This window comes from Callithrix jacchus, chromosome 14 (genome assembly GCF_049354715.1).
Source record: "Callithrix jacchus isolate 240 chromosome 14, calJac240_pri, whole genome shotgun sequence".
In the NCBI taxonomy this organism is placed as follows: domain Eukaryota; kingdom Metazoa; phylum Chordata; class Mammalia; order Primates; family Cebidae; genus Callithrix; species Callithrix jacchus.
The window spans coordinates 99,956,834-99,972,075 of NC_133515.1; the positions used below are offsets into that span (position 1 = coordinate 99,956,834).

General features: G+C 43.9%; 1 protein-coding gene across 1 annotated transcript in view; it reads left to right on the plus strand.

Annotated features, from left to right (window-relative positions):
• NBAS (NBAS subunit of NRZ tethering complex) overlaps window positions 1-14,096 on the plus strand; it is a 454,285-nt gene extending 440,189 nt beyond the window's left edge. The window contains exon 53 of the mRNA XM_078349936.1: window positions 13,946-14,096. Coding sequence (XP_078206062.1) covers window positions 13,946-14,035 — 90 coding nt within the window. The 3' untranslated portion in view covers window positions 14,036-14,096. The remainder of the gene's footprint in view (window positions 1-13,945) is intronic.
• Window positions 14,097-15,242: the final 1,146 nt, after the last annotated feature.

The window sequence follows — 15,242 nt, forward strand, 5'->3', positions numbered from 1 at the left end:
CTTGTTGCAGGAGGCCAGGATATTTGGGCACCTTTTGCTCAAACTTTAATTATAAAAATTGTTAGCCAAACAGAAAGATGTTTCTTTTAACGTTTCAACATCTTTCTTGCCCTCATCTGTATGCTAGATGTAGGTTCAAAAGTGAAGCAAAGGTGTTCTTAAGATGTCTCTTGAGGAGATGTGTATTTCCATCCATGGAATGTTCTTTACCTCCCCTCTCCATCATCCTCTCAGAGATAGACAGAGAGTGCTTGAGAGGAACATGACAGGAAGTCTTTCTAAAGCCGGCACTGTGGAAATTGCCCCTCCGGGAACGGAAGGCAGCAGTATGGAAGAACCTGTATTTGGAGTTTTTAGCAAGGCCCAGCGGGATGACTAACACAGGAAGGTGCCAATCAGGGGAGCTGGCAGATGTCTCCTCGAAACAAGGGGAGCGTTCCCTAAAATATTTGCCTGTCAGCCTTGTGGAGGCGACCATTTTTAGCTCTTCAATAAATTGTCCCTTTGTGGCAGTAGCAGCTAAGCCTCCTGACGTCATCTGCAGGAGCCTTATTTGGTTTTGATGGGGAAGCATTTCAAGCTGAGAAATGCACATGCCTCCTCCCGGAGGTGGCATTCATCTGCTGAGCTCAGCCCACACACCTGTGCCTTTCGGCAAAGCCACATGCACTGTTTCCAGCAGAGGTTGACAAATGGCAAGGCTGGCTGCTCTAAGTTGCTCTATTTCCTTCCTGCTGCCGTGTCTTCGGGTTCCCCTCATTTTTCCTGCATTTGCAAATGTCAACAGGCTGGTTGCTGAGGGTGGTTACCTCTGGCATGCGCTCCCCTTGGCATTTTCTGAATATCATCATTCTGAAGTGTGTGTCCCCAACAAATGGGTGGAGATGAATGGGTATTCCATAATCAGTGATTGTAGGTGATGCCGGATTTACTCTCTGACATGAATTTTGTGATTGTAAATGTCACAGACTCGCACCGTTTTTAAATATGTTTATGACTTCAGAGTCAACGGGAATTTGAATTTCAAGAGCTCGTTATTTCTCTTTCCAGGAAGGGGGAAAAACCCATACAGACGTAATAACATCTGCTGGGCTCATTTGGTACCTGATGTCAGTGACGTTGGATTTGAACTCTTCTGTAGTATTCCGCCCTTTTTACTGGGGCGGAAAATAACTTAGTATGAACTACTAAGGAAAGCACACGTTTTGAGTTCTAGTCTCTCCACTTTGCCTGAGTGTACAAGTAGCCCCTACGGTAAAAAAGAAGGAAAAAAAAAAGATTTTGCTGAAAATGAGCAATATGTTAACATTGTGCATCGAATATCTTGGTTTTGTATCAAAATGAGTCTAGCCTTTATAAACTAGCATGCTAACTATCCTCAGCTTCAGTTTAGGGGTTAATTGTAATTTTAAAAAATAGAATGACATCATCTCATGCCTCTAGAATAAAAAGTTAGAAACAGATCATGCAAGAAATAATAGTGTACATTTATTGAACACTTACTAAATACTATATCCTACATGTTTTCTACATGGCATGGGGATAAGCCTGGCTTGCAAGTAAGACTTGGAATTTCTGAGAAATGGATGTTCAACCTTACTATGCACGTATTATACTAGTTAATGCTCAAAACACCCTATTTAGTACAAGTACAATATTAAATGTATTTCAAATACTTTTTCGCCTCCTTTCTGGATTACTCATGACTACTTTTTAGGTCACAATCAAGGTTAAGGTAGAAGCAACTGCCCTAAGGACCACATCTGCCATTGCCCCCAGAGTCATGCAGGATTCCTGCTGAATTCACCTTTGGATTGCTGCAGACACTTCTGCAGTTAGAAAATAATAGTCCTTTCTGTTCGAATAGCATTTCTTTATATTTATCAAATGCTTCTCTATACAAAATTTTATATAACCCTGAACAAAACCCTGTGAGGTAAATATTAATCTCATTTGCAAATGAGAAGCATAAGAACCATGGGAGTTAAATGACTTGTTTAAGGTCATCAAGTGATAACACTAGGATTTGAACCACAGTTATCTTATTTGCTGTCCCCTTTTCCTACAAACCACCCCAAATTTAGGGTTGTCAACTAACAACCTGTATATTATGCTCACAGACCCATTAAAGAGCAGACGGGTCAGGAATTTGGAAACATCACAGTGGTGACTGTTTTTGTCCCATGTTGTCTGGAGCCTCTTCTGGGAGGACTGAAAGGCTGAGGTGATTTGACAACTGGAAGCTAGAATTATCTGAAAGCATGTCACTTGTCTCATGTTGAGGTGAGCTAGTCACTGGAACTTTAGTGAGGACTGTTGGTCAGGGCACTTATATGTGCCCTTCCTATGTGGCTACTTGGGCTTCCTCACAACATGGTGGTTGGGTTCCAAGAGCAAGTGTTCTAAAACGAGGCAGGCAGAAATTGTGTCACCTTTAAAACCTAGCCTTGGAAGTCATATAACCTTACTTCCACCATAGTCACCAACCTGCCCACATTTGTGAGGAGGGAAATAGACTTCACCTCTCTGTGGGAAGAATGTCAAAGTCACATTAAAGAGCAGACGGGATGAAAGATGTTACTGTGGCTGTATTTGAAAATACAACCTGTTACCAACAATTGTACATTCTACTGAAGGAAGCAGGCCTGCCTTGTTGATTTCAGGGGACTGCTTTAGGAGAGTTTTTCTGGGAGAAAAAAAATACAGCCAATGGCCTTGGTGCCTCTCTAGTATCTTCTGTTCTCAGATGAAGGACTACTAGGGGTGGTGAGGGACCCTTGTTCAGTTTGCAAGGGCATGGTTTTTCTTATGTTCTAGCTTCATGAATGAGACCAATAAATGATGATTATAGCAGGTAGCAGGATTTTCTGGTTTCTAAAATATCTTATTCTTCTTAATTTCATAAAGGATTCAAGGTGGTTTTTATATAGTGTGTACGTACATGCAAACAGACACACACACACACACACACATACAACATACACTAAAATACAGAAGATAGAAGCAGAAAGTGTAAAGCAGTAACTCATATTAAGATCACATTTGCTATCTTAAAATCAAAATTAAACAACCATTTAATACCAGGTTAAACTCTGAGCTTCCTGGAAGACAAGGCAAAAAGGGCCAAGACTATTTGCAATATTAGGGAGTCTTAAATGCCTTTCTGTTCCCAGTGATTCAGTGATTTCTCCAAGCACTGAAGGCAGCAGACCATTCCTTTTTTCCTGGTAGTTTTTAAAAGCTTCTTACTTAAAAAAAAAAAAAAAAAAAAAAAAGATGATAGTGGCTCGTGTTATGACATTTCAAAGGAAAAAAGTAAATTGGAGATGCACATTTGGGGTCATTGTCAGTCTAGGGGTGAAGCCTCCCTGTGAGAGGCAAAATATTCTTCATTATCTTGCAGCGCCACTGGCCTCTTTTACAAAATCCATGCTAGGGCACTGGAGCAGAACAACAAAAATCAACAGAAAACTTAAGATGTAAAAATGTGTTTGACATCCCGAAGGCAAACAAGAGAAAACAAAAGACTACCCTCTCTTTCTCTTTTTCTCCCAAGAAAACGCGACTTCTTGGAGCTGACGTCCTTGTTTCACACTGAGCTCACAAATGTGTCTTAATTATCCCACTCTTTATTCTTTACAGTGTCCAGATTATCTTCATTATTTGAATGGGTCCAGTTCAGCCACTTCACAAAAGTGATATATTCAGAGTGTGAAGAAATTAACTGTGAAATGAGCATCTCTTGAATATTGGTTATTGCTTTTTTTTTTTTGCCCAGTTACTTAATCATTTGTCTGAAGACTCAAAGGTCTGTGGACTCCATTCTGAGGTCTGAATTTAGAGAAGAACAAGGAGAGTGGCATTCCTTCACAGGTGCGTGACCCAGGAGGTAGCCTCTAGGTCCTGGCTCTTTGTCGCCATGCCAGGCTGCTCCCCAGGATAAAAGGATTGTGTGTGGACAGCACAGAGCTCGGGTCCGAGTGCAGAATAAAATGCTCTGTGAGTCATAACCATTATGATTTTTGCCATGAGGCTGATCTGAAGACATCACCTCTCTGCTTGAAATACTTCACGGGCCCCCTTCCAAACACCATAACCCGCCCTGCACCACCTGGCCTCTGCACCACCTTGCCTCTGCACCACCTGGCCTCTGCTTACCTTTCCAGGACATTCTTGTGCTCCCTGCTCCAGCCTCACCAAGCCTCTCACCAATTCTAGCAGTTTCTGGGCTTTTCTTCTACCTTGGGAGAGAAGCATCCTGTGCTGTTTTCCCTGGATTTTTCTTACTTTCGCTAGCCCTCCACCCACCTTTTTCCCATCCTCTGCTCTCAGCTCTCGTTACCTCTGCCACGAAAACTTTATCCAATCCCAGATCTAGATTAGGTCTGTCTACCCAGGAGCTGCCACAGGGCCTTGCTGGACCATTCTGTGATCCTTGTGTATTGTGTGTTGGAAAATGGAGAGTGCTGTTGGTGGTGGTGGAAGAAACTGGGCCCTGAGACTCATGTTGGGCTCCTGATGAGTAGAAGCCAAAAAGCCTGCCATTTTAGCTGAACGTGGTGGCCTGTGCCTGCAGTCCCAGCTACTTAGGGGGCTGAGACAAGAGGATTGCTTGAGTCCAAAAGTTTGAGGCTGCAGTGGGCTATGATTGCTCCACTGCACTCCAGCTCAGGTGACAGTGAAAGCCTGTTTCTAAAAACAAAAGCAAACACCTCCAACCCCCTTTTTCAAAGCTGTGAGCACACTTCTACCTCTCAGGGGTAGAGAAGTAAAATTTCCCTGGGCAAAGATGATGCTTTTATTTTGAAGAGAACTCTCTTGAGAGGCTCTTTCGTTATAAAAATATAAAGTTAAGATCCTCCTCTCACCATTTTTTGGGGGACATGGAGGGAACTGAAGGTACCATTAACTTGAATGCAGAGGTTTTCTTCGAAAAGCTTTTCTGCCTGGACTTGTAAATTGCAGGAAAGTCAGAATTATGCTCTAATAAGATGGTGCATTTTTCTCACCTGGCATAATGTTTGTGGCTCAGTTTGACTATAGAATGGACTGAGGGGTGACAATTGCTTGACCTGGGGAAGGTGAATGTTCTTATTCACAGCAGTTTTCAGCAGACAATCAAGACTAAGACAGGTAGGAATTATCTCCATCTATTGCTAGAGAAGAGGCTGGAAACAATTTGACTAGATTATTAATATACAACATATGATTTTAACCCTGACATATGTAGGATATTTAGACCTGAGCTGGTGTCAGAAAATTCCATAAACTGAGTAGCTTATAAAAAACACATTTATTTCTCAAATTCTGAGGCTGGGAAAGTACAAGGTGAGCCTGGTCAGCTGGTGCAGATCTGTTTTCTGATGCATGGACGGTGCCTTCTCACTTTGTTCTCCTATGGTGGAGGGGACAAGGAATGTCCCTCAGGCCTCTTTGGCAAGGGTGCTGTATTAATCTATTCTCACACTGCTATCAAAAACTACGTGAGACGGGGTAATTTATGAAGAAAAGAGGTTTAATCGACTCACAGTTTCATATGGCTGAGGATGTGTCAGGAAACTTACAATCATGGCAGAAGGGGAGAGGGGAAGCAAAGCATGGCTTACACTGCAGCGGGAGAGAGGGAGTGAGGATGCTTTTAAACCATCAGATCGTGTGAAAACTCACTCACTATCAAGAGAACAGCATGGGGGAGCCAACCCCATGATCCAGTCACCTCCCCTAGGTTCTTCCTTTGACACGTGGGAATTACAGTTCAAGATGAGATTTGGGTGAGGACACAGAGCCAAACTAAACCCATGACCCCATGACCTGATCAGGTCAGGCACTAAACCCATGACCCCATGACCTGATCAGCTGCCAAAGGGCCCACCTCCTAATACCATCACCATAGGGGTGAGAAATTCAACATATCAATTTGGCAGTGGACACAAACATTCACACCACAACACCAGTGGTTAACCAGTTACGGCTTGGACCAAATCCAGCCCTCTGCCACACTTCTTACAAATAAAGTTTCATTGGAGGCCAGCCACATTCATCCACTGACCTATCGTCTATGGCCATTTTCAGGCTACAACAGAATACTTGAAGAGTTGCAGCAGAGACTGTGTGACCCACAGCATATTTACTATTTGGCTCTTTCCCGGGGGAAATTTGCCATCCATTTCATAAGGACCATATAGGCTTTGATATGACTGTCCCATTGGGAGTTATGGTCTGTGGGTGGCAAGGGAGTCACCCTGAAAGAATACTCTCTCATCAACAGCTGAGCCAATAAGAGGATGTGCCCGAGCTGGAAATGAGGCTGGAAAGATAGGCCATAGGGAGAGAAAGGATCTTCCTGCTCTCTATGGCCCTTAAATACATGGCTTTTGGACTGTCTGCCTTTTTCTTCAGGTTTGTTTTCTGGAGCCCAAAAAGGATGCCCCTTGACCCGAGAAGGGTATTTTGTGCTGGTGCTTTCCCTCCTGCATCTGTGTGTGTCCTTGCTCTACAGCAAGCTTCTCCAACCCACAGCCCAGGACAGCTTCGAATGTGACCCAGACAAATTCATCAACTTTCTTAAAATCCTATGACTTTTTTTTTAGCTCATCAGCTATCATTAGTGTTTGTGTATTTTATGTGTGGCCCAAGACAATTCTTCTTTTTCCAGTGTGTCCCAGGGAAGCCAGGAATATACCTGTGGCCTGCAGCAGTGGGAAGGGGGTGTCACAGTCTCTTTGAAGGAAGAGTCTCTTCCCACTTAGAGTGAGAACAGAAAGCAGCAACTCCACTACCCAGAATCACGAAGCTTCAGTGGTTCCTGGATAACTATAAGCAACCCTCCAACCTTCCCTCCATGCTCGGCCCAGTGCTCCTCACAGCCTCCACCCTAACCCCATCCCACTGCTCACTCCTCTGTGCACCGTGCAGCAGGGCAGGAAAGGCCTGCTGCTGGCTACTGTACCTTGAGCTCCCCCTGCACCCCAAGCATGGGTGCTGGCTCACTGCCGGATGACTGAGTGCCACCAAAGAGCCACCTCATGCCAAGATTGCATCACACAGTACCCAGCTCATCTGACAGGTGTTGTCAGAGTTCAGTAAGTGCTAGCAATGATTCATTTAACTCACTCGGCTTCCCCAAGAATAGATAAGCAAAATGCAGAACAACTTTAAGTCATCCTTGGTGAAACCCAAGTCTCATCTCAGCCTCTCCCAGGCCACCTTGAAGAAGCAAACCTCACAGTCCCTCCGTTAGCTTGAAAAAAGTCACCTTAAGAACTGTATTGCGTAAGAGCCCCTGATGGAGAAATCTGTTATGATTATACTTTATGCTGACAACGGCTCTAAATTAGAGGGTGCAGCTGACTGGAATGAGCTTAGTTCTCTATACAAATGTGGGCTCTTGGAAAGAAATTTCTTTTTTCAGGTCTAAAATCTATTTTATCTCTCCTAATTAGGAGAATATGTAAAGCAAGTGGGGGAATAGCATTCAATTTGCCATAGAAAGCAAACCTGGTAGTTTATAAGACCACACTTTCCAAACAAGCTCCGACCCATTAGAGGGGATCATCCATAATTCACGAGCCACTTGTTACTGCGTGTTTCATGCAAATTCTCACAAATTACATTTGGAAAAAAATGAGGTGCATCTTGCGGCTTTAAATAGACTATTAAGAAAACAGTAGACATACAAGCCACAAGGAAGTAAATGATTTAAGTAGCTTACATCAAGGGAGACCTTGAATGAAAGCGGGAACACCCCTCAATTCTGAGCCCCATGTTAAGACAGAATTCAACAGGTAACAAGTTGCATCTCTGACTGTCTGCTGTACAAAGATGTCAGCTTTTGTCAGTAGTGAAGATCTTCCCGTTCTGGGCACTTGTATTTTTGAGATCATCTGGATATTGACGCGCCTTCTAGGAGGGTCTCTTCTTGGACTTTAGAGTGGTGTGTGTGTGTGTGTGTGTGTGTGTGTGTGTGTGAGAGAGAGAGAGAGAGAGAGCGCAAGAGAGCGCCTTAGTTTGCTTAGGCTACTGTAACACAAATAACATAGACTGGGTGGCTTAAAAACCAGCAATTTGTTTGTGGTGGTTTTGGAAGCTGGAAGTCTGAAGCCTCAGGCTGCCAGCACGGCTGAGTGATGTGAGAGCCTTCCTCCAGCTTGCAGACTGCTGAGTTTTCATTGTTTCCTCACAGGGCAGAAAGGAGGTGAGGGACCTCTCTGGGGTCTCTTTTGTAAGAGCCTGACCCTATAGTGAGTGCTTTAGCCTCATCACCTAATTATCCCCCAAAGGCCCCACCTCCTTATTCTATCACACTGGAGGTTAAATTTCAACATGTGCATTTGGGGAGGGATGCAAACTTCCATTTCATTAGAGAGAGAGAGAGAAAGAGGGGCGGGAAAGAGGGAGAGGGGGAGAGAAAGAGAGGGGAAGGGGGGAGAGAGAGAGGGAGGGAGAGAGAGAGGGAGAGAGGGAGGAAGGGAGGGGGGAGAGAGAGAGAAAGAGAGAGGAGAGAGAAATGTTCACATATGTGCATAGTAAAGAGAGCGTAGCAGGTGGTGGAGGTGGGGCTATCTCACAATCCCTGATGGATTGCTGAAATCACAGACAGATCTTGTTTGAAGTCTAAAGGCTGATCCCTTCCAATTCATCCTCTACATTCTTAAAGAGAAATCACTCAAACAGGAAGATCTTTTCCTTCCTGGAACAGAAATAACCATGGTTTCATTCTCAGTTGAGAAAGTAATATATGCTCATTTTTTAAAATTTAGTCCATATGTAATTAAAAACACACACGCACATTATCTCTACCAAAAAAACTGGGAACCTCCTAGCCACATTATTTTGTACCTGCTAAATGCAGCTGGAGCGTCCTTTTTCTTCAAATCCTCCAGTAGTTCCCCATTGCCTAAGAAATCAAACACAACAGCCCATTGTAGCATCGACCACCTTCACTGGTAGGTCAGACTCAATTTTCCCATTTTATCTTCCAAAGCTACTGGACATATGTGCTGTGGTTCCGCCAAGTTATTAGATTGCTACATTCCTTAGACATGAGACAGTTTCCCAACCTGATACCTTTGCTCATGCTGTTCTATCTACCTAAATAGCCTGCTCCCAACTCTAAATATTCATCTCTAAGACCATCTCACCTGCTACTTGCTGCAGGAAGCCTTTCTCCATTTCACTTCCCTGCCCCCACCCTGCTAATGGATCTTCTTCCCTCTTCCTGAAAGCCTTGCGTGTACATCCGGGAGTCAACAGACCAACAAGGTTCTGCCTCTTCTGGTTCCTCCGTGAGGCTGTGAACTTCCCCAGGGAAGGATATGTTTCTTGTTTCTATCTTTAAGCACAGAAGCACCAGCACAAGGACTGGTGCATACAGTAGGCCTTAACAACCACTGAACTGATGGTGCAGACATACTTGAATTCAAATGGATCTCAATTTCAAAACACAAGATGTGTTATATTTCTTCAGAAAAGATGGTTGACTATTTTTGATAACTTATTTCTTATTGCAAATAATGTTTTCTTATTGTAAATGATTTGGAAAATATAGAAAACTATAAAGGATAATTTAAAAATAATTTGTGACCTCACGATCCGGAGGCAACCGTAGCTAACAATTAATTTTCTCCTAGTGGATTTTTTAGTGTTTTTGTATATGTGTGTAGTCTCCTATCTTTCTTTTAAAAAAGTTATCAAAAAGAAGCTCTAATCGTTAAAAGTTCTGTTGAGTTGCTTTTAAAAATAGATTTGTTTTAAGAGCAGTTTTAGGTTCACAGAAAAATTGAGAAGAAAGAACAGACAGTACCTGCATACCCCCTGCCACACCCCACCAAACTCCTCCGCTCTCAACACCCTGCACAACATCTGCTACAATCCGTACATTTGTTTCAATTGAGAACCTACATTGACACATCATTATATCCCAAAGTCCATGGTGTATATTAGGGGGCCATTCTTGTTGATGTATATGTATGGATTTCTGCAAATGTATGACATGTATTCACTGTTATAATATCACAGAGTAGTTTTACTGCCCCCTGGCCTTTTACAAATCCACTGGCCTTAAAAAATCCATCTCTTCATCTCTGTTCATCTCTTCCTCCTGCTCACCCCCTGGCAACCACTGATCCTTTTACTTTCTCTGTAGCTTTTCCCAGAATGTCATATCGTTGGAATTGTACGATAAGTAGCCTTTCGGATTGGCTTCTTTCACTTAGTAGTATGTACGTAAATGTCCTCCATGTCTTCATGGCTTGATAGTTCATTTCTATTTAGCACTGAATACTATTCCATGTCTGGATGTACCACATTTTCTTTATCCACTCACTACTGAAGGACATCTTGTTTGCTTCCAAATTTTGGCTACTATGAATAAAGCTGCTATAAACATTCATGTGCAGGTTTTTGAGTGGCCGTAAGTTTTCAGCTCATTTACCATTTGGGTAAATACCAAGGAAGATGATATAGTTTGAATATATATCTCAGCCAAGTCTCCTGATGAACTGTGATCCCTGATGTTGAAGGTGGGGTCTAGGAGGAGGTGTTTGGGGGCAGATCCCTCATGGCTTGTTGCTGTCCTGCTGATAGTGAGTGGGTTCTTGCAGGATGTGGTAATTTAAAGTCTGTGGCACCTGCCCCTCCCGTGCTCCTTCTCTCCCCATGTGGCATGCCTGCTTCTGCTTCACTTTTCTCAGTGAGTGAAAGTTCCCAGAAGCGGAGCGTGTGCCAGCGCCGTGCTTGTACATGCCGCAGAACCACGAGCCAGTTAAACCACTTTTCTTTATAAACTGCCGGTTTCAGGTCTTTCTTCATAGCAATGCAAGAACGGCTTAATACAGAGGAGCTGCCGACTTTCTGGTGTTAGCCTTGTTTGCCTCATAAACTGTTACAGAGGAAAATAATTGAGGTTTACCATAGATAACATTTCCTAAAAACATTCATATATCTCCTATTTGAACTTCGTTGTAGATTGTGGAGAACATGGAGAAATGGAGAATCAGAGAGTGAAGTAATGAACTCAGAGTCCCAGAGCTAGGATGAAGTGGAGACACAACTCAAATTCGGTTCTAAATACACCAAGAACCATTTCATCAAAGCTGCCTCATAGCAATAGAGGCTACAGAAGGAAAAAAAAAGCAATATAGTCTGGTTCTCCTCCTGGAGAAACTCAAAGGGAAGAAGTTAGATTTCAGCTTGATATCAGGAAATTGCATATGAGGAGGCTGGAAAGGTTTTTGGAAGCCACTCATTTAAAAATTAAAAAAAATTTTATATATACTGAACACCTGCTTGGAGATTATGTGTCAGGCTTGCCATAGAGTTATGAATCCAGAGATTAATTAGAGTCAGAATTCAAGAAGCTCATATTGGAATGCAGTGGAGTCCTTGCTTGAAAGCCCTTTAGTACAAAAAGGGTTTGCATATAACATATATTTATTCATGTGCATGGAATACTGCATTATATATTGTGTTCACTATCAAACATAATGAAAACTATCAAGTTTAGAAAGATGAGACAGCCAATAAATATATATAAAGGTTCTAGTATTTTCTTCTTGCTCTCTGATGACTCATGGAGAAACACACCCACTGTGGAGCCCACTGATCTAGAAATTAAGAAGACACAGAAGTCGGCACAGGACACAGTGTGGGAAGAGAGAGGGTGGTCCCCTGAGGATAGTAGGGTCAAGGAAATGGCTTAGCGGAGACTTCAAGAAGAGATGATCCCCACATTGAAGACTAACAAGACTTTCATCTACATTCCAGGGTCAGAAAGACAGCATGGCATAGTGGAAAGAGTTGAGAAGCAGAGGATAAGGGTCAGCTCTCCAGTTTAGGGGCTCCACGGCCCTGCCCAAGTCACTCCCCTTTAAGGCCCATATTCCCCTGTGTTCGTTGGAAGTAATAGGACTTGCCTCAAAGACTTGTTGTAAAGATGACATGAGACGGGCTTAGCCAAAGTGCCCCATTGACTGTGTAGGGCTGTCTTCTTATTTTCCAGTGTTTGGTGCCTGCCCCTTGGTACCTGGGTACCTGCCATCTGTACCATATGCTGTGTAGAGGGTAAATGTTCATTGACAAGAGTGAATACTCCAGAGAAAAATATTAATAATAAAGAGGCAATGTTTGACCCAAATGTCCTGAAAAATCAAAATATGAATGAATAATAAGCAAAATGTGGTATCCTTACAATGGAATATTATCCAGCCATAACGTGAATGAAGAACTGATATAATTCAACGTGGATAAACCTCGAGAACATTATGCTGCATAGAAGCCAGCCTACAAAAGGCCAGACCTTCTGTAATTGAATCGATAGGAAATATCCAGAATAGGCAAATCCGTGCTGATGAAGGCAGATAGGTGGTTGGAGAGTGGCTCCTAATGGGTAGAGGGTTTCCTTTTGGGATGACGGAAATGATCTGAGGCCAGATGGTAGTGAGGGCTGCACAACATCATGAATGTACAAAACGCTGCTAATGGCAAATTTTACGTTATGTGTATTTTACCACACATGTAACAAGCAATGTCTGAGCACTTACTGTATGAGGTGCTGTGAGGACATGGCATGCCTTTGCTCCTAGGAGATGTGTGGTCTCAACGAGTGAAGCAATTAGTGCTGAGTAACCTCATTCAAAGAGCTGCTGAGATGAGAACTCAAAGGAGGTAGAGAGGTCAGTTCTGCCTGGTGAAATGTACCCAGCCAACTGGCTGGGAACTGAGCCAGGCTGTCAGAATGTCCAGGTGGTAAAAAAGAGTTTGGGCAGAAAAGGCATTTTAGAAAAGGAAGGGCTTGAATCGGGCCCCGGAGGAAGGGAAGGATTTGAAGGGGCACAGAGTGGGTCAAACCTCATGCGCACAGGCACGGGAGCCCTATGTCTGGCTGAGAGGAGAGGGTATGAAACGCCTGGCCTGGAGCTTTGGCACAGGGCAGGGATGCTGGCAGATGATAAGGGAGTCGGAGGCGTCGAGGAGAAGACTCTGATGCCTCCATTCCTTCCAGCGAACAGCGACTGTCCTGAGCCCCATTCTCCATTGTAGCGCAACCTGGAGAGTAAAAGGAGCAGCACAGTGAGCCTCGGAATTTGCTCCTGAGGAATTTCCTCTGAGCTACTTCAGCTGTCAGCTCGGAGGGAGAAGCTTGGTGGTTGAGTGATCAATAAACCGAACAAGGCCGTGTGCAACAGGGGAGTTTAAAGGAGGTAATTAAACAAACTTCTCATGCAAGCACCCTTAAGGGGATTAATTGAGATTTAAATAATTAAGCCTTGCTAGGTAAGCTAGAGGAGACATACAAATGAAGAAGAGTGTTGCTGATGGCACTAAGACCTGACCTGTGGCAGCCCGAGAGCTGCGGTGCAGTGCGTGCACCAGCTGGGAGGGGAGGCAGAGGAGGCAGGGCCCGCCCAGGAGCACTCAGGCCCCGCCCAGCCCCTGCTCAAACCAGTGGCTCCGTGTCCACAGAACCACCGCTCCACACATTTCCTGGGCGCTTTCCCTCTGTCTCCACAGTTCCTTTTGAAGCTGTCCTCCTGACTCCTAAGGCCACTCCCGGTGCACAACGACGTTGTCTTTCTGTTGGTTTCCTACGATTGTTTACTGGTCAGTTACTCACGTGGCTCCCTCAACTTTGCAAGAATTTAACTTCCTGGAACACAGCCCCAGTTGCCCTGCCAAGCTTTCCCTCAGTCTGGCCTTTAAAGTCCTCTCCAGTGTGACCCCAGTGACTTTTCCAACTTTATTTCCCATTCTCCCTTAGGCCTTTTGCTCCTGTGCGAGTAAGTTCCCTGATCCCACATTTCCCCTGCAGTATTCTGCCTCGGTGCCATTGCCCGCTCTGGATAATGTTCCTCTTTCCATATGGTACACACTGATGTCCCCTAACTAGACATGATCCCGTCCTACTTTGTAGGATATTCATTTACGTGTGTGTCTCATCTCTTCTCAGATTTCCAGCTGCTTTGGCGAAAGATTGTACCTGCTTCACACCCTGAACTGTGAATGTCTTGTGATTGCTGTATTTAAGGAAGAGGCCTGATCCCTTAGCCAAAACCCTGGAGAACAGATGTGCTTTGGAACTGAGAACTTTTCAGATCTTAAAAAGGTATTATGGTGCATCTATCCCATATCACATAACAGCCCAGGTAGGCCTGGGGTAGCCCCCCACTGTCAATCACACTAACAAATCTGCTGTGAAGGTAAGGATATTAGCATTAAAAGGGATAATTAAAGGCAGTACTTACTTCAGTTCAAACCAGGTGTGGACCAAATAAGTTGAGAAAAACTGTTTGTTGTGCTTTTTTAATTTTGAAATTGATAAGGGATTGTGGACCTGTACTCCTTTAGGAATTCCCTTGGGTTTCCACCAGGGCTGCTGCTGGAGAGAACAAAGAGCTTGTTTATCCACTTTCCCGGCAGACTCCAGAGTACTTCAAACTTAGCTTACATCAAATAGATCTATCTATAAGTACAGAGAGTTTAGCTGAACGGGGAATTGCAATTGTAAAGGTGTATATAAAGTCTTAGTGGACCCAGGAAATCCCCCATAGTCACCCTACATTGCTCACGTGCCCATCTGGGGTTGGGGTCAGGGGCTCAGGTGCCAGGGCAATGCCGCAGCCCTAGCACGTGATGTGAGCCCAGCCTTGGGGGCCACGTCTTCAAGCTGTTCAGGCCGTTCCCCTTCACCACATTTATGATCAGCTTTGTCTGATAATACAGCCATTACACTTTAAAGTGCAAGCAGTCTGGAAAGGTTAGATAAAAGGGTAGGCATGAGTGATTAAAAGAAAAAATACAAGTCCCTGGGTGAGACAGTAGAGATGTCGATTTAGGTCTTAAAAGAAGAACAGCCTTAATATCGAGGAATCCTTGCTGGGCCCAGGTTACCTAGATACCACCTCTCAGTGAAAATATAGATCTGTTTCCTTGCCAGGCCTCAGTAGCTTTCAAATCACAGCTTCTTGGATTTATTGCAGGTCATTAACTGCTGTGCTGCGACACAGGGAAGAAAGCAGAAGATTAAAGTAAGAGCTAGGGCTGTTGAGAAAGAATCTGTCTGGTCTTTGTTGCTGGGAGTGTGCTGTTAAATCATTATCACCTGCTAATTCTTGGTGTAACTTTGGGGTGGAAAATTATTATAGAGATGGAAAGGATTTTTCAATTAGATCTAAGTCAGTGAGATTTTCAAGCAGAGTTTGAGATGTGCTTCTTAGGGAAATTGGAACTTGGGTGAGCAAGGCCCT